Genomic DNA, 25,771 nt, shown 5'->3' with positions numbered 1-25,771 from the left:
TATAAATCTATACTTCTCCATATTGTCTACATAATGTCTTGATTGCCAAGGAAGCTTCCCATATGTTCTTTTCTACCTCTGTATGCATTGCAAGCCTGTTTCACCTACATATGCTATGTCCTGTGTAGATCGTAGCCCAGGCTTCTCAGACCTGAAACCATTCCATGCTTTGTCTTATGTTAGATCTGCCAGTTATTTGGGCATCCATCTACTCTTAAAAAGCAATGTCAATCAACAGGTGAGACCAACCAGGGATCTACGAAATGTATTTGAGTTCTTTGTTGTTCATCCCATCCACATCACACACAGCCCATCTCACAAGGTTAGTAGGAGGGCAGTATGTTACTTCAAATGTACTGCCACCAGCCCATTCAGGGCAGAGCGACTGTGTCTGCTGATAGCCCACTCCTCCAACAATGGTGTCTAAGTTAACCTCCCCGTGTGACATTGGCACACCACTGCCTCCCTATGTGACTGTCCAGGCAGCACTGGGGGTCCCCAGTTCAAATACTGGTCAGGACGCTATTCTCAATGGAGTTTGCATGTTCTCCCTGTGCTTGTCTAGGTTTCCTCTGTGTACTCCGGTTTCCTCGCACAGTCCAAAGACTTGCTGGAAGGTTAATTGGCTCTGTCTAAATTGGCCCTGTGTGCATGTTTGATAGGGACCTTCGATTGTAAACTCATTGAGGGCAAGGACTGATGTGAATGTGCACTATGTAAAGCACTGCGTAAACTCTCAGCGCTATATAGATAAATACCAATAATAAATAAATAGACTGACTTGCATGCTCAGGCTGGCTTCACACCTATGCATTACATGCATAAGTGCATTGTGGTGCCATTCATTTCAAGCACACCACAACACACAAAAACACATTGCCATTGTGGTGCAATGCATTGCAAAATAAGGTGCAGGTGTGTTTTTTTGCATTCTGGTGAATTGGCAGCCCATTCAAATAAATAGGCGGCCTTACTGCAATGCACAGTAACTAAACCATAACGTGTGTTAATACAATGATCTACAATAGATAGGTGTGAACAGGGCCTCAGTGATGGCACAATCATGTAAATCTTAGTTTTGTGCAGGTCTAAGCTGTGTTCTAAAATTCTAAAATGTCAGGTAAGCCCCTACTCCTGCTTTCACTTTGTGACATGCTAATTACAATGTTGCAGTCTCAGGTGACTATGGTATTCTTCCTCCTGCCTGCAGCAGACTGATGACATCATCTCAGCCTAGGAGAAGTCACCTGACTGTAACTCAATGTCCATTTTTTAATATAATAGGTACAGCTTTTCAAGAAAAAAAAAAACACATGGGGGGGATTTATCAAAACTGGAGCAGATAAAATCTGGAGCAACTGTGCATGGCATCAAATCAGCTTCTCTCTTCAGTTTGTTCAGTTAAGATTTGAAAATGAAAGAGAGAAGCTGATTGATTGCCATGCACAGCTGCTCCAGATTTTGTCTGCTCCAGTTTTGATAAATACCCCTCACTCTTGTTATGAAATGTATTTATGCAGGCCTATACATTTATTAAAAGGTCTGCTTTAATTTCCAATTGTGTGTGGAGTCACTGTACCTTTACACTTATTTTTGCCTCCTTTAATGGTTTGAACTTTCAGACACAGATGAAGCAGGGAGATACTAGCATATCAATGTCTCTTTTTCAATAAACAGAACAATTCTTTAGGAAAAAATAACCTTTTGATAAAAAAAGAACACTCTGTTACCTGCTTCACTGTTTGGCTGTACTCCTCCGGAGATTCGGTGTCAGTAAGTGGAGTCTGAAAGAAAGAAAGGAAATCAAATCTTCATTATATAACAGAATCAAATACTATTCTTCAGCTCCTCGGAGAGTTTTCCAAGGAGCTTCCATTGAAAAGGATCATGTTATTAGGATTTATATCTCTTATACAAGCTTGTATCACATATCCTCACATGTGTTCCGACTCTAACAATTGACAACACATGACATAGTTGTAGGAAACATAACACGTTCCATAAAATCTACAAACGCAGCAGCCACTGATATTGGTAAATGAGATCTTAAGGGCTCAGTCACATCAGTGAGCTCTGGTGTGTGTTGTGAACATGCCCTGCAATGAGCTGCAATGCATTGTTATCACTGACATTCATTGACAGGTATTGTATATATGACCTGCAGTTGACCAACTTCTGACCTGAATTTGAAGTGCCTCATGCAGGTTTTGCATTTTCAACACAGGCTAAAGGTTAAAAGCATAGTTCACTTTTTGGAAAAAAATATTAAAAGTACACACATTGGTAAAAGAAGCAATGCTAAGCATTGCAAGTAGAGGTGCACCAAAATTAAAATTTTGAAACCGAAACAAAACCGAAAGGAAAAACAAATGCCGGGTTGAAACCGAAAAAAATGTATTCTAACTTTTTCAAAATATTTTATTTTTATTTATTTTTTATAAACTTTTAAAAAATTTTATATTTATTTTATTAAATATTTTTATTTTTTACTTTACTTTTAGGGGCTTCGGGGGAAATATTAGGGATCTAAACAGACCCCTGATATTTCCTTTTTAAAATAAGTCCTCAATTTCTTTTTCTGCAGCCCCTGTTATCAATGAACAGGAATCCTCTACAGTATACTGAGTGTTCCTGTTCATTCATAACATGAGAACAGAGTATGTTTACTATATCCTCAATCATGAATGAACAGGAAGTGATGTAGATCACTCCCAATCATTCATAGTTGAGGATACAGTAACCATACTATGTCCTCAATCACTGATCACTGAGTGCTTGTACCCGCTCTCCTTCCTGACAGCTGTCACAGGGGGCTGAGCATGCGGAGCTCAGCCTCCTGTGACAGCGCTGGCTGTCTTCGCCCACACATCGCTCTGCCAATCTGTGACAGGAGGCTGAGCGGTGCGGGGATAAGAGACGCTGGCTGCTCACAGCGATGCAAGGGTTACTCCCTTGTTTTCACCTAGGGTCTAAAACAATACAGACATACCCACCCGAATCTCGGACCCAGCTGACTGCTAGACCGGTCCCAGCAGCATCGCTCCCCCTTCACTCTGGTAGTCTTAGAACCCTATGTCCTCACGTCCAATACATTGCTTTGGACGTGAGGTTGCCGAAGGACATTCCATCACCAGAGCAGAGGGTGATGGTGGCTGTCAGACAGAACTAGAAATGAGGCTCAATCCCCTCAATGTAACTCCAGAGAACATTTTCGTTAAGTTTTAGAATGAGGGTTTAAACCTCTGTCAAGTTATAAATGTTGTTTGTGTCCCACTGAGTAGGCTTCTCTTTTACATTTTGAATGATGTTTTTGTCCCTGTTGTAACAATTTCTACCTCCTGGTCTGACACCTGTTATTTGGACTGGAAGTAAATCTGCCATTTGCTGACAGGAAATGGAAAAATCCCGACAGAGGTTCTAAACCTTTGCCACGCTACTGGAAAATATGTTTTCAGTGTTGCCTATGTGTCTGTTGAGGGGATTGAGCCTAATTTCTTGTTCAGTCTGACAGCCACCAAATTGGAAGTGGGAGCAACCATCAAATAGACAGGAAGTAGAGATTTTCCCTAATTTCCTGTTCTATCTTCTCAGTAAGAAGAAATTCCCCAAAAGGGGGATAGAGGTTCTAGGTCTATTCCACACTAAAGACAGGTTTTGGCTGGAGTTGGGCACTACCATTTAAGAAGACTACACACTGAAGATAGGCCTCGTTATCAGTTACAATGACATGCACAATTTTCCAGCAAGAAAGAATATAAATATTGTACAGACACTGATTTTGCTTTCTTCCACTGACTTGGTTTACAAGGTCACTGCCGTACCTTCCCTTTCACCAGCTGTCACCTGAACATTGACTTCCACCTCGGTAAAGCTGTTTGCAGAGCAAACATGCAGACTGCTGTGGCTGAACCAATGCATAATAACAATCCTTCTATTAGACATGATGTCATAGATCATATTGTAATAAAAAGGATACTTCTAGCCTACTTTTTTATTAATCATCTGATCTCTGGATGAGGAGGGGAGCATCCTGCAATCCTTTTTTTAATCATTATTTTTGTCTACACTTAAGCTGGCCATACACTAATCGTTTTTTTCTTCTCTAACAGATTTCTTCATCTGCGCTAAACCGAGTGCATGGGCAAATCTCCTGCTGTGGCTATTGTATTCTGACAGCCGGTGCCGGCTGCTGATCCGCTGCAAAAACTGTTCATCCAAAAATGTTCTGCCGGCTCCAATGACAAAAGTCAGTTGGGTAACTGACTTTGTCGAGGCGGCAGGGCCATCCACTGTTAGATCTCCAGCTGATTCCTGTAAATTGACTAACATTCTATAGGGGACCACTTGCTTGCAAGGGCGGGGTTCTGGTCCATGCTGTTAGTGTGCATGGGGTAAGCAAGGGGTTTTTCTCATTCAGCCTGTGGGGCTAAACAAGAAAAAGCATACAGTGCATGGCCATGCTTTAGCCTGTATGTATGTGTTTATCTACCTGGGCTGTCTCTTTCTCCGAACATAAACATGTAGCTTGTATCTACAGTATGTACAGATCAGCAGTCATTGTCTACAAACCTATCTGTATACATATAAATATTGGATGTTGACAGCAGATAAAGAGCAACTGCCTTCTTTGTCACTGGTGATTCACCGCCACAATTCATATACAGTTTACTTAAAGGACCCTTCCACCCTTAGGGCTGGTTCACACCAACTCCGGTGCGTTCCAGCACAATTTGCTGCTGGAACGCACTGGATGCATCCAGGCAGGCTCCCTGCGTTCAGTGGTGGGAGGGGGCGTGGCGGTGCATTGAAGTCAATGTCACCACAGCTACACCCCCCACCTGCAGTGCGATCAACCGCACCAGAACGCGTGGCACACCAGTGCCTACGTTCTGGTGCAGTGCTATTTGATAAAATGCTGCATGCACCGAAACGGATGGCATTTCTGTACCTCACAATTGCACAGCGGGTGGGGGGCGTGTCTGCCGTGCTATTGACATGCCCCCTCCCACCCCAGAACGCTGCCCGGCTTGATCTATGCGATCCAGTGCGTTCTGGCCTCGAACCACGCACCGTAACAAACTTTATATGGTGTGACTGGGCCCTAAAAGTAATAATTCAGCTGGCTTTTTATAACTAGGATGTCTCCTCCACAGCCCTGTCTGTTCCTGTCCACAATGGAGTCTATAACAGTGCTCTTTCTACTCCAAAAGTTGCATTGCCTTTAACATAAGACTACAATCACAACAAAAAAAATTTGTTGACATGTTTCAGACACATTGGATCTGATCTAGTAGACCATATGTGTGAAGACTGTTGCATCAATGCAAACCCAGAGCAAGCCAAACATCATTGTATCTGCACAGTAGGTGCTATGTGCAGATATGTAAACACCAGCCACAGCGTAAATACAGCAAATTTACGGCATACATAAAACAAAAATTGGATTTTCTCGAATGTTTCTTGGGCTCCGTAATCTCTCCCTTTGATCAGCTGATTGAAGGAGTAGGTTGGAAAATTATTGGCCAAACAGAGCTAGCAGCCAATCAGCTACAAGCTCTGTTTAGGTATTCTGAATACAATAGAAACAGCAGGGGATTCCTCGACCAATGCTTGTAAGCATTGAGGGATGAATCTGTTCTATTTTTGTTGTTCAGCCCGCAGGTTGAACAAAACAAAAAAATAGAACTGTGTATACCCAGCTTTACAGTCTCCACCCAAGTCCAGTGTGACAGGGCGACAACGTAGGAGAAAAATTAGGAGATAGGAACAGTCAACCCCTTAACAGGTGCCTGAACCAGGATCTTAATGGCAGAATTACCAAGTATTATTTGAAATCTGTAGCTCTAACAAGATTATAACAGACTTTGAAAATGATATGATCATATTTAATATAATTTGACATTTGCAGAGTTTCTATGTAATAGTTTATATATTACATTCCAAAGACACCCAGAATTTTGTTTTTGTAAATATGTGACCTTTCCTAACGCCTCATAGGACACTTTCTTCATGTGTTTCTGGCTTCTAAAGCCTCAAATGTTATAAGTCCTGGTCATAAGAGACAACAATTTCATGATAACAATGTAAATTATAAAGGTTAAAGCTGAACTCCACGGAAAATGATCCGCACTGCCAGGGTTAAATTCTAGTTTTTGTCAAGGGCACATTTAAAGGAGAACTATGAGGTGAGTGAAAATCACTCATCCTCATAGTTCGAGCCGACGTGTGGCAATGAAACTGTCACATGTCGGCTCAATAGATCGGAAAGTGAGCAAACACATACTGTTGCTCGCTCACTTCTTGATCATCTCCCTGCAGAGAGTGGTGACTGTCAGTCACCACTCCCCGGTTGGGATTCCCTCCTCCCCGCTCCGATCCTCCAGCGCTGAGTGGAGTAATGAACGGAGGACGGGGCGGACACAGCTGGCTCAGCCTCTAGATAGGCAGAGTCAGCTGTCACTCACGCAGCTGGGTGGATCTCGACAGCATTGTTGGGATCCGTCCCCGGCTGCGGCGGTCTCAGGATACCGCAAGCTGTAGCTCGCGATATACTGAGCTTTGGGTCACGGGAGGACGCTAGTATATGTCCTCCCGTGACCCTTAAGAGAACTATGGGGAAACACACTTACCCCATAGTTCTCTTTTAACCCTTTCACTGCAAAGCCCTCTGGAATGCTTTATTTTTCCCATAGTGACCCTTAAGAGAACTATGGGGAAAAACACTTACCCCATAGTTCTCTTTTAACCCTTTCACTGCCAAGCAATCTGGAATGCTTTACACCACAGCTGGCCACCATTTTTGCAATGTTTCCCATTGTTTTGATACTCTATTGCTGCGTTGCTAGCATTTATAAGAGACCCCCCAAACCATATATTTTCTGAAAGCATAGGCCCGTTAGAATAATACGATGGTGCTACTAATTTTGTAGGTACTGCAATAATTGGGCAAATGTTTGTCAAATCAATATTAAACTTATAAACATACAAAATTCAATTGCTAAAGCACACTAAAATCAGTATCAGTGCACAAAACATACTTTTCCAACTAAATCTAAAAGATAAAACTGTATCGAGTTAATAAATAACAAAAATAAAAATAAAAAAAATGCGCCTTTTTACGAAATGGTAAAAAAAGGAAGTGTAAATAAATGACTTATTCTAAAAATCATTTGTGCGCTGTGTTGTGTTTGTGTTGTGATAAAATGATACAGGCTTATATTTAAATGCAACACAGCGTATCACAACGCATGGCAATGTTTCACAATGCTTTGCCACGCACTGCCACACAGTTAAATGAATGTTATTTTAAAAAGGAAAAAAAATAAAAAAATCAAGCACAATGATGCATTCTAACAACACACTGCAGCTCATGGGCATACACCACAATAGGGTGCACGTGTATGTTATGTGTGTGGGGGGGGGGGGGGGTTGTGTTTTATTCTTTTTGTTTTATGTTTTTAATATATTTTTTTTTCTTTACTGTTGGGGGGGGGGGGATGGGCTTTAAAGAAATATGAGGGGTCTAAACAGATCTCTGACATTTCCTTTTTTGAAATTGAAAAAGAAATTGAGGACAATTGAGATGGGAATTTGTGTCAATAGTTGTCAGCCGCTGATGACAGCTATTAATTTAAAGGGGACCGTCAGGAGAACCATTCTGATATAAGTTCATGGTCACTAAATTGACCATGAGCTTATAGCAGAACGGTATAAGTCACTAAAGTATGGCATACTGACATTTCCAGCTGGAAACAGGTTTTTTCCGCCATATGCCATATGTCGGTGGCACTTTTTTCATGCTTTTTTTCCTTTATTTTTACCTGATGATCCTGCCAGTAACACACTTCCTGTCCCAGGGTGACAATGCAAACTCACAGTACCGTAGAGTACTATGAAAAAAGAGTTGGACTGAGGGTATACTTAGTTTAAGGTATGTATTTATAAACAATAGGCAGAGCCATTCGCCCTGCGAAATTGCCTGTACCTTCGTTCTGTGCGAATGGAGGCAGAAAAAAATGTCATTAGCATATTTTCTCTTCAGATCGAATGTAATATCAGGAAAATACTGCATTATGCCCCCTAGATGGAGATTAGGAGCATAAGGAAGGTATTCTAAGTGTCAGAAGAAAATTTTTGAACATCGTAAATTTCAGTTCTACATACCAGTGCAGGTTGTGTCTTCCAAACACTACAGCAGCACTAAACATTCTTGTATGTGTGAGAGAAGAATGTGACAAGCTTTGTCCTGTGTAATGGATTCATTCACCCATGTGAACCAACCCCATAGTGGGATAGAAATCTGGAGATCCCTTGTACAAAAGAACCTGGTCTGTGACATTACATTTTTAATATGATGCCCTTACCTAGAAGTCATCTGGATGCTGAATGTTTTTGATGCATTGCTGAATTTCCCCCTCAGTGTTATGCAGGGTCAGCGCAGAGCAAGCTACAATAATAACAGCCTGTAGAGTTATGTGAGCCCAAAGTCAGGCATCCTATAGTGCACCAGTGTGATATCGCCGTGTAACATCTGCAGAACACAACAAGTAAAGCCAGTCCATAGAGACATCCTGACCCAACATATGTCAGGCTACTCTCTGTACAACAGAATAGAAACTGATCTGATATTACCAGGTAAACATAAATATATGCATGCTAAAAAAGCAAATCACTGCATATTACTAATCATAATCCAATTTGTGACGTATCTTTTCATTTTGATTGTATTTAAATGCATTAACATGTTGATTATTCATACAATCTTTATTTATCATTAACTTAGTAACTTACATTTATAAGTCAAACTATAGAAGGAACTACCAAGCTGCATACTAGATTTATGTCAAAACACATTTAAAGCAGTGATCCCAACCTGAAAAAAAGAAATTTCAGGGAGGTGCCCTTCTCATTTCAGGGAGGTGCCCTCTGCCCCCCCCCCCCCCAACCGGGAGGGGGGAGAGATAGGCAGAGCCAGCTGTCATGCAGCTGAGTGGATCTTGACAGCATTGTCGGGATCCTTCCCGGCTGTGGCGGTCTCAGTATACCTCCAGCTGTAGCTCGCGATATACTGAGCTTTGGGTCACGGGAGGAGGTTAGTATATGTCCTCCCGTGATTTTCAAGAGAACTATGGGGGACACTTACCCCATAGTTCTCTTTTAAGGAACAGCAGCATACTGATAAGGTCACCACTCTGCTCTCTCCTTCTGTGTGCATGTGCACTGTGCAAGACTGATAGCACTGTGCGATGCAGTAGTCATGACTGGCTCTAGGTGACAGCTGCTGCACAAATGATTGAAGGGGGCTAAAATCAAGAAAAATATCAAGAAAAGCCACGTATGTATACTAATTCTGTTTGAAAAAATATTTGATCTGTTTTTATATCTACCTAGAGTTATATCTGTCGTGATTTCATATTTAATTGAGCTGCAGGCATAACTTATTACTGTAGAAATAGCCACATTTTCTAAATGAGTTGAGTATTTATTTCCAAAATATGGGTAATATGGTCTAAAATACCTTCTATATGAAGCAGATAAGACCCACATTTAGGAAGCTCTGGCCCACCTGTACTTGCACTATACCAGTTGTAAACCAGATCTACAGGGAGTATTATATCATGTAGCATATTTCTTGCTGGTAGTTAATTATTACTGATATGAACTGTCAATATTTTTTTAATACCGTACCATGACGTCATAGAACATACTGAACCTTGCCAGAGGCCATGATACACATCTCAGGAGCTGTTTGGCATGCAGTGAACAATGCCAGTATGCATAATGATTCATGAGTCCATAGCAGTTCTAGCCATGATGCAATTCTGTCATTTAAACTTCAAATGAGTCTACTTACTGTAGAATGTGCTCTGATTTGGGGGTGCCTTAAATTACTGATGAACAACCGAATCTTAAATAAGTGTTGGGTTTATTTACAAATAGGGATATACATACATATTACAATTAAGGGAATTTGAAAGGGGAATTGGGGATAGGAATTGAGGGTAAGGATCCTACAGCTAGCTACACCATTCTCTCACTCTCATTCACACAAGCCATGGGTTTTTCTCTGTTCTCCGGACACGCCTCTCTAGCAGGTCTCTGCAAATCACATTCTTGATTGTAGAGTTCAGAAAGACTTGTCTTGTCCCAAAGGTCTTGCTTGTCAGCTAGGTTAGTGTCACACAGGAAGAAGGTTCCATCATATGGCCCTGCCCCCATCCCAGCATATATGCCTTGCTGACACAGGTGAGGGCAGTAAATACCAGCAGGGGGTCGGGCTTGCCCCAGGACATGACAGTCCAGCAGATCTCCTTTGATCAGTGTCCAGCCCCAAGAACCCTTTGATGGTCTTCATTCGCATATCAAACAGTCACGGGCAGCTCACGATATTAAGGAACCTTTCCATCAAAGATGTATCGTAGATGTCAATTATTTTAGCTTCCAACACTTACATTTTTATATTTAAAAAAAAATGGCTGCTACCTAAATTTCAATTGTGGCCATTTTTTAAATAGTTTCCCAGCAATTGTTAAAAAGAAAAATTACGGTAAGTTCTGTCTGCAATACTCCCCTCCTTTCCAGTTGTCCCCCTATCAGTAAATCAATTCCGCCACTGGGTGAGCTTGGCCTTCCATATTGAATGACACCCAACGTCATTAAACTGGAAGACTGTCTACATAGTGTAAGGACAGGGTGTGATGGACCGGGCCAAATAAGCACTAAAATAATTTACAAGCATCATTGTCTTATATCTTTCCTTTTCTCGCCTTAAGAGACCTTATCTCAAGCCCCAATATTTCATGCCCTACCATCCCAATATTTATCAGCTATCAGCATAACTGATACTCACTTTAACTACATGCCGTCCAGACGATTGTAAATAAACAGCCGGAAGGCTGACACATAAGGCCGGGCGGGTGTTTAAACCCAGTACATTATTTTTTATAGATTCATGACTTGCCCTTTTTTTTAGCACAGGATAACATTGTGCAATAAAACAGGTAACAAAAATATAATGTTAAATAAAATGTCAAAACTTTCATAATTGATGAACTGTGGAAAATGGCACATGAGCAAACATAAAGCTTTTTTTAAAGATTCACTAACTTGTATTGTAATGTTTACGACTTTATCAGGACATGCTGTTGCACAAGGGACATTCCAGGATAATTGCGGTTGAGTGCTGGGGTTCATGGCACCATATGGTCAGTGCACCTGAATAAGCTATAAAGTGTTCTCTGTGCTCAGCTGTATTTACAGTGCTCACTGCTCTCGGTTCAACTGCTGGCCCGTACTGGGGATTTCCTAATGAAAACACTAATACAAGCTACTCCCTGCTGTCCAGGAGTACTAGATTCTGCCATAGAGGGTTACTGCCTGGAATGTACTCTGAGCTAGTCAGATGGAGAATCTCATGAGGGAGACAAATAAACTAAGTTACAGGAATTAAAAAAATGTGCCAGTTGTTATAAAATGTATAAGGATATTGCACAACCATTTACATGCCTGTCAGCCACATAGTTGCTTACATTAAAGATATACACTGGACACAAAATCTTTCAATTAAACCCCAACAGCCATAATGGATATGAATCCACTTTGTGTGCACCATATTCAAATACACTTATTACCTTGTAAAAATAACAGTGACATCATCACTGTGCTGTGGGAGGAACTTGGTAGGAGCACAGACTGCTTGCAGAAAAGTACAGTAGCGGGGCGGATACAAGACCAGTCACCAGGCACAAGGAGAGGGAGCAGCAGTGACCGGTCTTTATTACAGGAAGCTCCTGCACAGAGGAAATGTTTAACATTTTTTTACACAAAGCCCACCAAGATTCATGTAAGAATACACGCCTCTTGTATTTAAATAATATTTGCTTGTCACAGAGTTCAGCTTTATAAAAAAAATAATTGCCTATCTAATGTTGTGCTTGGCATCTGAAGTATTGTTATGTATGTTATGTTAGCGCAAGGTAACAATTTACAACATAGGAGATCAAAAATGACCACGTGCCATGTAATTACATGGATGCAATATACTAGATGCCTGCATCTAAACATACCATCCAACAAGTTATTATTATTAATATTATACAGGATTTATATTGCGCCAACAAGTTTCACAATGATTGAATATCCAGAAGGCATTGGTATATTCTAATTTTCAATTCAAGAAGCAGCTTTATGCAGTATTCCAAAGCAACAAACTAAATCAAATAAGGACAAGCAGAACAGCAGAAAATGATTACTGACTGGTTGGTATACTTTTTTTTTTTTACTTTAATACTTTTTTTATTTTAATAATACAATACATAAACTCCACTGTGGGAGGCGTTGTTGAAATCCACCTAGAAGCCGAGCCACAAATAATGGCCTAGTTATTGCCACCTTTGTATAATGCTCCATCTTCATGGATCCAAAAATACCCAGAATATATAACATTGGATTATTAGAAATATGAACTCGAAAAGCTAGATTTATTATATCCACTATTTCCTGCCAATATCGTTTCAATTTCGGGTAGCGCCACAGCAGATGTATCAACAAACCTGGTTCGACCCCACACTTTGGACATTTAGAATCTTCCCTGAATCCTATCCTATATAGGAATTCAGGGGTCCGGTATGTTCTATGTACAATATAGAGCTGTGTTAATTTATGCGACGCAGGCGGTGAAACTAATTGGATTGAAAATAACGCCTCCCTCCAGAGGGTATCACCCAGTGGGCCCACATCCAATTCCCAACCCACCTTACATTTCATAGGGGATTTATCAAGGACTCCAGGCAATACATTTGCATACATCTTTGAAATCAACCCTCTCGTCATAGTTGTATCAAAAAGTTTATCTATAGCCGCATTTACATTAATATAAATCTCACACACACCTGGATGTACTGTGAGTGCATGCCTTAGTTGCAAATATTTATATAATTGGGCATTGGGTATTAAATAACTTGCCTGTAACTGTTGGAACGAGCACAAGACACCATGATCATAAATTTGCGCCAATGTCTCAATTCCCATTTTCTTCCATATTCCAAATCCTTGGAGTTTATTTACCTCGTATAGTTCCCCATTGTCCCATATCGAAGTATACTTTGTAAACCCAGAAATATCCAGCAACCCCTTAATTGATTTCCACATTTTACCAATTAATCTTAAAGTGGGGAAATTTGAAAATTCTTTCAAATATAAAGTAGTTTCAAGGGCCATAAGGGGGTCTCTATTTTGAAACAAACATTTAATGATATCATATGCCCCTATCCTCTGTCCTGGCAAGTTCCATCCCGCCAGGTGTCTTAACTGTGTGGCCAAAAACATTATCCATAAATTTGGAAGTGCCAAACCCCCGTTTTTTTTAGGGTATGGCAAAGTTTCCGTGCTTGTTTCTTCTTCCATATTAACTCCCTAAATACTGTATTTATCCTCCTAAATATAGTTTGAGAAATCCAACATGGAGAATTATACAGTACATAGGTGAGTTGAGGCATCCAAATCATTTTAATGAGATTTAATCTGCCAACCAGCGAAAGGGAAAGTTTGCACCATACATTGCATTGTAGAAATTTCTGCAAAATTGATATTAAATTATCTTCCAAATATGCCTCAACATTTACTCTGATCCTGACACCCAAATAAGAAAGTGATTCCACTATTTGTATATGCTGCGTTCGCATCGGCAATGCACATGGAAGAGGATCAATCGGAAGTGACATGGATTTTTCGCAGTTCACACATAGCCATGAGAACCTACCAAATTCCTGAAGTAGAGACATCACTTCTATTAAGGAATGATTAGTATCAGCTAAAAAGACCAATGTATCATCTGCATATAGTAGTATCTTATCCTCCACCTTGCCCCGCTTAAATCCCACTATGGTTGGTATACTTTTTAAGTAAATAGTTGTGTTTTTAATAAGAGCTTTCTCTTTCGTTAAATGTTACTGTTGGATACTCTTTATTGAGCCAGGCAACCATTAATGAGAAACTCCAGGAAATAAGTGAAATCAGGGAATGACTAATGACTAATACTGCAACTGTGCCAAAATCAGAAAATGCACCTATTTGACCATAACCTGTTCTTTGTATTCTACTGATGTCGTTATTATATAAGAACAACATAAGTACTGCTGGAAGGTACTACAGCTTCTCATCTCATGACTTTGTGCAATGTAACCCCCTCTCCCAGTCAGAAGCCCTAAGTATATTACCGTGGGTGAAACTGAGAACACCTAGGTCAGGGGCGCCCACAATTTTTCAGCACTAATGTGCCTGCGTTCCTGGGTGCGGGCGATTGCACTGTGGGCGGTGGGCATGGCTGCTGTGCCATTGACTTCAATACAACCCCACAACCCCGACAAATTAGGGGTCTAAACAGCCCCCTGATATTTCCCTTTTAAAAAAGAAATTGAGAACACAAAGTCCTCAATCTCTTTTTATGCGTACCAGCCTGAAGTGAATAGCCGAACAGTGTTCGGCTCACTTCACTTCTGATCGGTCATTCACTCGGCTGCCCTCGGCAGCTTGGTGAATAGACCCCTATGTGTTCCCAGTTATTTACAAACACTGGAGTGATCAGCTGATCGCTCCAGTGTTTGTCCTGCACAGAGAATCGGAACATATCACTGATATGTACCGATCCACTGCCACTCGACCACGCACAGGGGCATCAGCTTCTTCCCTGGATCCGCGCTGCTCTCCCTGGCTGAGGCAGCGGCGGATCCGAGGAGAAGTGAAAGAAGCGCTGCAGCCGTGGGGGGTGGAGCCGCTGTCATAGAACTAAGGCCGAGCGGTGAGGGGAGAGAGAGGAGCCGGCTGTCAGAACCTGGCCAAGCTCCCTCCTCCGCCGCGTGCTGCAGCGGTTCTTTCACTTCTTGGATCCCCGCTGCATACAGATGGGGGAGAGCAGCGGGGATCCAGAGAAGAACCACGGCCGGGAGAGGAGGCCCTCACGATCTACCACTGATCGCTACGCGATCGACTGGTAGAACGCGGTCGACCTTATGGGCACCCCTGACCTAGACTGATCAGGGTTCCCAGAATAGCAACAAAATAATTTTAAACTGTAGGTTGGTCAGCTACACTACAGCTATACTGATGATATACAGAAGGCTTGGTCAGATAGGTAATGTTCCCTGAATGCATTCAAGGATGTAAATTAAACCTGTCTCTGGTTTGAGTTACTGTTAACTACTGAAGCAGGCATTGAAAGCTTAAATATACTTTCATTTATCTTCAAACTTTCTCCAAAAGCCCCAAGCGCTCATATAAAATGTAAAACATTCTGCTCATAGTCAAAGCTTTGCTATGCCCACTGCAATGCAAATATTAGAGACTGATGTCAACTGTTGAGGGATGCGGGATGGGAAGGGGGGTCTTAAATCTTTGACCGGGAGCTTAGAAATGGAGTACCCCAAGTTGTGGGGTCCCAGGATGCTGTTAACCATAAATGAAGGTACATGAAGGCACCTCTCATCCCTTCTTTCAACTTTTTAGGTCAGTTTTCATAGTCTAAACCTGTGACATAGATGAAGGTACATACGCTCCAGTCAAAATGATAATGAAACTTTGAGATGCCTGACCTTTTTGATGGCATTCTAATGATCTGAGAACCCCCTACTTGTGGTGCAGGAGAGGAATTTACAAATACATCGCCTGTAGGCCCCTTCTTGTATCGTCCATACAGAAAGTCTCAAGTGGAAAAAAAATTGCATGATACGTTTCTTTTAACCAATCAGATTGCAACTGCCTTGGTAGAATGAAAGTGACTGTTCATACAGAAAGTAGAGATTTTATAGCAGTGGTTTACTCTGAGTGTGTCTACGCTTCCTGCTCACAACCACTAAAATGTACATTTCAATGGTAGCATGGCTTATCTAGCAGCATGAGGTCCAGTCACAAAATAAGATAAAATAATACAACATTGAGCAGTTTGTCACCCCATGACTCTATGCCACTTGCACTTGCTTTGGGAATTACATCCATTACTTTTTGAAAATAGCATTCGAGCAGAATCTCCCATGCTGAGCAACCTTCCAAAAGTACAGATGAGTCAAAATTGAATGTGATCTCAGCTTAGTCATGTCCAATCTTTAATTTAGGATAAATCTTCCTTATAACTATCTTGCATAGCCGGAACAACATCCTATTTTTAGACTAATGTTGTTACATGGTTCAACTTCTGCTCATTACATATTATTAGCTTCTTCAGCATCACAAGCTGGTGAACTCCCTTTAAAATCTGTTTGCTCTGTAAAGCCTTCTACAAATATCAGATATTATTATGGCAGTTGTTATTTATTATAATGATCCAATAATTGTTCTGGTCACATTGCATTTCACTTTCAATATATTTTCATTTGAGCAAAATTGCTATCCTCCCTCACTCTAATACCCCACTCTGGGCAAAATATGATCCCACTCACACCCCCCTCCTACCTATCCAGTTTTTGTTCTTACCTGGTGAAGCAAGTTATATTCACCTAACTCTTCTGTCTAAGTCCCTTGCTAGCATAATTTCCTGCCTTATGGGACCGCTAACCCAGCGTTGCAGATGGTCCTTCACCAGCCAGCCCTCCACAGTTCCCTTGAGATGACATCATGCCTCTTCTGGATCCCGAGGGGACCCATTGCTGGACAGCCAGTAGGAAGTGTCCACGACATACAGGCAGTCAGGTGGACACCCGAAGATGCACCCCACCAGAAGTAAACAAAAGAGAAGAAGGTTGCCTGTTTAATTTGGGGACCCCATTCAGAGGGGACCCTGTTAGTCAGGAAATTACCTGAGTTTAGTTAGTGGCTCAGGAAGCAAACGTTTTGTACATTTTTGCTATAGACTGTAAAAAGCCCTTCAGTATTGGTTGTTGGTTTGCTGTCCTTTTGAATAAAAGTGCAGGACAAACCTACTTGGATTGTTCCTGGCTGTCGCCTAATTTTAAGTAGGTGCACCTTTTGTCACCAAAACAGCCCTGACCAGTCAAATCATGGACTCCACTAGACCTCTGAAGGTATGCCATGGTGTCTGGCACCAGGCCCTCACTAGCAGATACTTTAAGTCCTGTAAGTTGCAAGTTGGGGACTGTATGGATCAGACAAATTTTCCAGCACATCCCACAGATGCTCAATTGGATTGACACCTGGAGAATTTGGAGGCTAATTCAACACCTCAAACTCGTGTTACTTGTGTTCCTCAAACCATTCTTGAACCATCTTTGCTGTGTGGTAGGGTTCATTATCCTGCTAAAAGAGTCCACTGCCATAAGGAAATAACGTTTCCATGAAGGGGTGTACTTGGTCAGCAATAATGTTTAGGTAGGTGTTACTTGTCAAAGTAACATCCAAATAAATGGCAGGGCCCAAGGTTTCTCAGCAGAACATTGCCCAAAGTATCACACTGCCTATGCTGGTTTGCCCTCTTATTATACTGATTCCTGGTGCCATCTCTCCCAGGGTAAGCAATGCTCACACAACTGGCCATCCACATGATGTTAAAAAAAAAGCATGGTTCATCAGTCCAGGCCACCTTCTTCCATTGTTCCGTTGTTCAGTACTGATGTTCATATGCCCTTTGTATTTGTAGGTGCTTCTGGCGGTAGACACAGGTCAGCATGCGCACCCTGACAGGTCTGCGGCTACACAGCCCCAAACGCAACAAACTGCTATGTACTGTGTGTTCAAACACCTTTCTATGGGAACCAGCATTAACTTTTACAGCAATTTGAGCTACAGTAATTCTTCTATTGGATCAAACTACACGGACCAGCCTTCACTCCCCATGTGCATGAAAGAGCCTTGACTGCTCATGACCCTGTCGCCGGTTCACCAGTTTTCCTTCCTTGGACCACTTTTGGTAGGTTCTGGCCAATGCAGACCCGGGAACATCCCACAAGATCTGCAGTTTTGGAGTTGCTCTGACCCAGTTATCTAGCCATCATAATTTGTCCCTTGTCAAATTTGCTCAAATCCCTTGCCCATTGTTTCTGCTTCCAACACGTCAACTTCAGGGGCAAAATGTTCAATTGCTGCCTAATATATCCCATCTACTTCCAGATGCCATGGAATAATCAATTTTTAGTCACTTCACCTGTCAATGTTATGGCTAATAATGTTATGGCTGATCAGTGCCACTTTATTAGGTATACCTGTGCAATTGCTTGGTAACACAAATTGCTAATCAGCCAATCACATGGCAGCATCTCAATGCATTTAGGCGTCTAGATGTGGTGAAGACGACTTGCTGAAGTTCAAGCCGAGCGTCAGAATGTGGAAGAAAGGGGATTTAAGTAACTTTGAATGTGGCATGGTTGTTGGTATATATATATATATATATATATATATTTGCTGTGGTAAACATAAAAAGTGGCTGTTCTGCATGTTTACTTTACTTGTCAAAAAGTGTTTCTGTTCAAACAAGGGTTTCACCGTCCTCACTTGCCTATGCAACTAAATACACCGCATTGTATTTCAGGATTAGTATTCCTTTAAGTGTAGAGCATTTAAAAATAATGCATTGTCCTCCGCTGGCCTGTGTGAGTTTCCTCTTCTCATACAATAGCAGTGCACCCCTCCTTTCCTCCTCTCTCTCTCTGCACAGGCTTTCCTGCCCTGTTCTGATCCAGAATTCCTGAATTACAGGGCACATCCGGCAAGACTCTGGCCTTCCGCCAGGCCTCCGCCACTCTGGTACCAAGTAGATTTGGCAGCAATATGGCGTTGCTATGGATACACTTAATGTGCTGTAGGGCACCCCGCCTTGCCCTCAGTTCTAAGGGAATATTTGCAAAGCTTTTCCAATTATATATCATTTCAGACTCTGACGTTCTACATTAACCATTTCCCCAAAAGCTTCTCAGACCTTTCAAAGTGTTATAGGTTTAGTCTCAGTTGTTCTGGTTTCTATGGATCCTATTTAAGCTGCATCCTGCTTTAAGAAAATACATTGTGATTCTAAGATCTCTATAACAACCCTGCTGGAAGGAAATACACCTTGATTCTAACATCTTCAGAACAAATATGTTCATTAATACTGTAACGTATAATTCAAAGGTATATAATATACGCCAGTCTCCAAACAATAGGCAGTGGAGCAGGTTATTCTGTCCCGTGTGTGCTTGTAGAAACTGGAATACATTTTGAAAGCAGAGCCTTTATATATTTAACTTGAACCTTTATTTGATGATATTTGGTGTAAATGTTATATACAGTACATAAAAAAAATAATTGCAGAGTGCTCGCATGCAACCCAACTCTTTCTACTTCAGAAGTACCAGAATTGTCCTGGTGAAAGTGACATTTCTATAGCACCTTAAAAAGGATGTGAATTCTGGAATCTGTGCCCAAAACAAAGGCTCGGGTTAAAGGACGACTTCGCAGTACTTACCATACCATGTTCTAAACTGCATCACTGTGTGGTGGTGGCCATCTTGGTAGAGGCAGGGCTTTATTTCTTCATATCTGAATCTCTACCAAGGAGAACAGCGAGCAGCACAGCAATGAAGTCACCAAATGTTCATACTGCAGATATACAGCTATGAGGCTATAGACTCCTAGGTACCCCACACACAGCAGGTAGTGCACTCCTGTATTTCAGGAGGAATTTCAGACAAAGGGTAAATTTTTCAGTGTGCAGCTTTCAAAAACATCAATTAACAATTAACAGCACAAATAACGTTTCTAGATGTTTTTGAGCTCAGCTCCCCTTTAAAGATAATTCCGGCCAATATTTGGTTTCAATAGTGTGTGTAAGAGTTACAATTTTAATTCTGTCTGTGACCCCAATGGGAGTGTCTCCCCCACTTCCTGTCCTTGTGATGCCCGGACATGAAATGTGCGTGTAGGGGGGAGTTTGTAACCAGGGCAGGAAGGCATGGACAACAACAAAAACATAGTCAGTAACCATAAATCCTTCTACATTATAATAAAACATTTATTTTTGACTGTGTCTGTCTAACAGCATATAAGAGAAAATCTTCCCAATAGGAACACGCAATTGCAAAAAAACCCTTCCTAGCTCTATCCAAAATGAAATGTAAAGTGTTGGCTGGAATTGGAATTCTCACCTTTCTTCCTGGCCCCTCGGTGGTCCACAGTCAAAGTGAACACCAAGGAAACATTACAACACTGAATCTACATCCCTGTACTGATTCATCCATGCCCATAGTGGTAATATAACCATTAAATACCAAAACAAAAAAAACAAGATAAGGCTCCAATCACATGAACAGGACAATCCAAAATCAAAATCTGGACACCAATATCTTGGTGTTCAAATTTTGGATTTAGATGGGGATTGTATATTTATCATTGTATGACCAATAAAGATTTATATTTTGATATGACTAGAACCTTATTTCAATTTGTTTTTTTGGTATTTGGTGCGGGCAACCGGCCCTTTATTTCTATTTTAGGCATGTAGATAAAGAGTGTGTTCACACATACAGTATAATATTAATTAATATTAGTTATAATATTAAGTTCAGGGAATGTATTTTTAACCTTTTTTTGTATATATGGTAAGGTGTGTGTGGACTGAGCTTAGTGCTAAGGGTGGGGATTCAAGGCATGGTAGAGAAGCAGCATCAAGAAACCTTCCAGGGTGGGACAGTTCTAGTTTTTAGAGATTAATAAAGGAGAGGTATTTGCTGACTTTATTTCCACTTTAATACCTCCAGGTAATTAATAAATAAATCTAGAAAAACTGTGCCCAGCACTGATCTCTGTGGTACACCATGGCTAACCTTAGCATATTTTAAACATGTGCTGTTTAACTACCTTTGTCCTCTGCTGTTTAACCAGTATGTCACCCATGTAGAGATATTCTTCCCTAATCCGGGAGTCCTCAACTTCTGTACCAGGAAATTACTTGGAACATTATTGATTGCTTTAGCAAAATCCAAATATATGACATCAGCATCCATTTTTAAACGGCCTCATACAAAACTGACAAGAGTAGTTAAATATGAGCTCATTTTTCACAACCCCATGCTAATTTACTTGTTTTAGAGTAATCACAATATACAGTATATGTATATATTCTTGCCTTTTCTTTCAAAAAGCTTTGAAAAATGTACACAACATGTAATAAGTAAGTTGCACTTACCTTCATGACATCCTTCACTTGATTTTCTTCTGCAAAATGTTGGCTTTCTTGTTATTCAGCTGTTACATGCAAACTCCCAGTCCCTGTGCTCTACATCTTTTGAATTAAAGTAGTTGGACACATAAAAGTCTGTGGGGACTTCCCAACTACCCACAGCAGAGTTCACGTACTAAAAGTGTGCAGATGGTGGCTGAAACAGCGGAAAGAGCTCACAGTTTGTAGCAGCAAATCTAGTGAAGGATGCTAGAGATAAGTGTAGCCCTCTGCATGTAGCTCCCCCAAACCTGCAGCTTGTAGATACCTGGATTTCTCCTTTAAGCCTCATTCACACCTGTATGATTTTATGCGCGTTGGCTGACGCACAACAATGCACTACAAGCCTGTTTACAACTGTGCCTTGTGATGTTGTGTTTTGGAAAAAATGCCGGTGCTTCTTTTGCTGGGACGTACTGAGGAGAATTTATCAAAACTGGAGAAGACAAAATCTGGAGCAGTTGCCTATGGCAGCCAATCAGCTTCTCTCTATAGTTTGTTCAGTTAAGCTTTGAAAATGAAAGGTGGATGCTGATTGGTTGCCATGCACAGCTGCTCCAGATTTTGTCTGCTCCAGTTTTGATAAATTCCCCTCATCATGTTTTTGGCCTCATTGTCTTCAACAGAAGGGCATGAAAATATGCATGCAACATGCATTTTCCTGTGTCAATGCGTGTAACAATGCACAAATGAAACAAATGGCAAACGCACTCATCAATCCATAACTATCTTTAAAGTAAGGTGCACATAGAAGCTAGTTATGAATTCATGAGTGTGGGGTGTGGGGACACACTGGGGGCCTCAGCTGCTATTGTGTTGTACGGGGCTTCTGATGTGTCCCTGTACCGTTAAGGAGGTTGGGCTACCTCCTGTAGAACCTGCAGCCAATTTGTCCTTTGCTATATATGCTCCATGGAAACTCTCATAGATTAGAGTTAGGACCACACTACACAGAGGGGCCTTGACGAGTGTGGTCTCCACATATTGGAGTGTGGTCTCCACATATTTTGCAAAAGTTGTGGAACTAAAACCTCAGTTTTTAACCCTAATAGTTAGTGTAATTTTTTTTGCAGGCTGGCTAGTGAGTGTGCTGGGAAATTTTTGCGTAAAAACGCACAAAAACACGCAACACAATTGGGCTAAAAGGGGCATGAAAATGTAGATGTGCAGGTGTGAATAGGGACTTTTAATCAAACAATCCCAATATATCCAGTGTGCTGCTCTACTACATTTGTTGGAACTTTTGCACAGCCTCAGAGAGAAACACAAGCACACAGTCTGATATGCATGCGGCACATGGCTTGAACCAGGAAGGAAGTCACAGCTTTATTCTCTACCTTATTCAACACAACAGAGCATACCATAGATATATAGCAGAACTTAAAAACACTGCCATCTAGTGACCAGAATTGTATATTGCAGGAGTTATTGCTATAATCACAGTAATGTGTATTCTAACAACATTAAACTCATAAATTGTGAAAGAGGCTGTACTTTGTTGGTAAAACTGTGCAGAGCATTCTCTTTGAAATCCAGTCACCTGACCTTTGCCATAGCATTGGAACATGTTAAAACGGCTGATATCCAGGTTTTCATTGCTATCTGTATCTCATTGGTTAGATTCACCCTCATTGGTCCTGGTTACCATTGTTTTCAGTACAGAAAGTGTTAGGAAATCCAACAGGAACAGAAGGTGAGGACAAATCTTCCAGAGGAGAAACCTGTTCTGGTGATACTATCTAGTGGAGATATCCCCTCACTTCTAAAATAATGCCTCTTACTTCCTGCGGCCCAGGAAGCAAAGGTACAACTCCCAAACATGACAGAGTTCTTAACCATTTCCTATTCTATCCTAAATTAAAAAATAACGGATATACATACAATTTAATTAATGCCACATATGTTTTTTAAAATGTGCTCACAGTACAAGGGGCATCAGTGGCTTTATGCACTCAAGCTAGGAAAAATAGTTTTCCTCGGCAGACAGGAAGGTGAATAACTCATGCAGAAAACATGTATTTCATTAACTGATACTGCAGCTGTTGCACATATGTTCAGTAGCATGAAGGGCCTATAACAGCAAAAGCTGTAAACCAGACAGGGCCATCCATATAATTAGGCACCCTTAGGTGGTCACCTTAGGCAGCATCTTACTGGGGTGGCAGGTATGGGCGGGGAGCTCTGTGATTCTCTGTCAGACTTTCCGGCCCAGCTCACTGACGTCATTAGTTGGCAGGGAGCTATGCGGGATGCTCTGGATGTCACTCCTGGTATAGGGGACCTAATCTGTAGCCTCTGACAGTTTCAAAGGACTGCACAAAATGTTCAGTATATGACAAAAAGCTATTAGAGACTCCAGACATACTAGAAGAGATGCTCAGAGACTACAGAAATGCAACAGGGGTGGTGAGAGACTTTGGACAGACTACAGGAGACAGAGACTTGGGACATGCTACATGAGACTGATAGAGATCACTGTCATTATAGCATCTTTACAAATATATGTTTCCACTAGTGACTGCTGGGTTCTGCAAAGGGATGCATGACAAGTACCAAAGGGCAACTTGTGGCCCTTGGGCCGCAGGTTGGACAGCAGGGCTGTAAATGTTGACTGTCCACAAGTAGGCCACAAGAGTGGGAAGCAAGAATACAGTGACTTGAGGTCTGTATAGCCATTTGATTTTTTGATCAGGGTGCAAGGGAGTCCCTTGGGCAGCACACTTTGTAAAGTGCTCCTACCCTTTAAATCAGACCAGTATGAAGTCAGTTCTGATGGGTCGATTTGCTCCCTGCTCTATTTTACTGAATACTCCAGTATGTCTGCTCACCTAATGATCCAAAAGACAGGAAAAATGGTAACAAGATGCCCCCCTAATGCTAGGAGCAAGCCTTATGACAAACTTCAAATGACCTTGCCTGCTTCCACACTCCATGCTATAAGTGTTGGCTCCAGGTAAACAAGTCGTGCATCAGACGTCAACTCTACCATTTCTCAGGTTACTGATCACAGGCAAAACAGTTTCAATTGATTTGATAGCAGATAGACGCACATTGTTTGCTTTACAAAATGGGGTCATTTTGTGGGTGTTTCTACTGTCCTGGTATTTTAGGGTCTCAAGAAATGTGATAGGCAGTCAGGGCACCAGAGTTGATGCATTTCCAATTATATGGTATGTATACCATTGTTCTGTAGATTGATTTCCCGCGATTCTCGTATGAGAATCGAGCAGTGTATGGGCACCTTTAGTGAGGACACTCTTCAAAAGACCTTATTATTCTAAAATGTCATCAAGAGAAACAAACCAAAATGTCACTTTCGTTTATAATTTTGTTTATCTCTTTTATAAAGCACAAAAAAGAAAAAATCTTTTCTGATGGCATTGACTTTTATTTGATCTAGATCTTCCTGCATAATACTGGATATCTTCTGAGACTGCATTGAGCTTGCTGTGCATGACCAGAAATGACAGCCATGTTAGTGCGATCTCCAACAACCACTTCTGTACACACTGGGAGACTTTCACGTACAGCAAAGCCAGGGCCAATTCAAAGGTTTAATGGTACAGATGGGCAAAGTAAAGGTCAGAAACTTGAAAGGATATTAAACGAAAAAAGTGGATACTGTATGTCGCATTTATAACAAGAAATAGTAAACTTGTGGTAAAAGTCCACTTTTTGACAAAATAATAAATGAATAATATAATTAAAGAAAACAAATTAGCATTTTTTGTATTTTGCATTGGAGTCAGTAAAGCATTGCAACCGCAATCAGTAGATCGTGGGTGCAATGCTCTGGCTCCTGCAGACTTTGCCTCTCGTACCTTGGTATGGACAGCAACATGGATGGGAGGGAGAACTAATGGACTACAAGTGTGGTGACTTTCACTGCACTTGTAGTCCATTGGGAACTGTACTTCCCTCTGCTATGCTGTCAAAGGACCTGTGAATGAATGACGGGGCTGTGTGGGCAGATCAGTGCAGACCTACGCCAAAATACATGCAGCCTGCAGAGAGAAGAACCCCACGACTCAGGTAAATGGGGAGGGGCGGGGTGTTGCTGATGTGACCATGTTTCCTGCTGCACCCTGAATTTGGGTTTAACATGTGTGTAACATAAAGCATGGTCCACAAGGTGAACTTAGCCTTTAAATAAGAATTGCATGCACAAAGTCTAATGGGAGCGCCAAACAAAAGGTGCAAGAGTCCAGAATTCTTGATTATCAGTACTAGTTCACAACAGGATAACACAAACCAGCCAATGAGTTTTGGGGGCCCAATACCCCCCCCCCCCTTCTTCAGGGCTCAGTTGTTGTAAATGGTAGGACACTATATCAACAGAACACATTTAAATAAGAACTGCTCCTAGCGCCAATTAGCTGATGTCTGATGTTTGAATCTGATTTGGCTGGGGAATGTTTCATAATAGAGAGGAGAAGAGAGAAATCATACCATATTTTTTAAAAAGGCCTTTTGTTTACACCCAGCAAGTTGACATATTGATATTTCTGGTCTTTGGCCAGTATTATGTCATTGCAACTGAATTATAATCAGCAGATTAGGTAACCAGCGAGATTTGTTCCTGTGGTTTATGACACCTAAATGGCTTAATATACAACCACACATCCTGCTGAGGGT

General features: G+C 41.3%; 1 protein-coding gene across 2 annotated transcripts in view; it reads right to left on the bottom strand.

Moving 5' to 3' along the window:
- RAPGEF3 (Rap guanine nucleotide exchange factor 3) overlaps nucleotides 1-25,771 on the bottom strand; it is an 87,046-nt gene that overhangs the window by 46,219 nt on the left and 15,056 nt on the right. For both annotated transcript variants that reach the window (XM_018572957.1, XM_018572958.1), the window contains exon 2: nucleotides 1,731-1,784. In XM_018572957.1, the coding sequence (XP_018428459.1) occupies nucleotides 1,731-1,784 (54 nt within the window). The remainder of the gene's footprint in view (nucleotides 1-1,730; nucleotides 1,785-25,771) is intronic.

Source organism: Nanorana parkeri, unplaced genomic scaffold (assembly GCF_000935625.1).
Source record: "Nanorana parkeri isolate BGI_ZX_2015 unplaced genomic scaffold, ASM93562v1 scaffold2186, whole genome shotgun sequence".
Classification (NCBI taxonomy): Eukaryota; Metazoa; Chordata; class Amphibia; order Anura; family Dicroglossidae; genus Nanorana; species Nanorana parkeri.
This window is presented reverse-complemented; position numbering and strand designations above follow the sequence as displayed.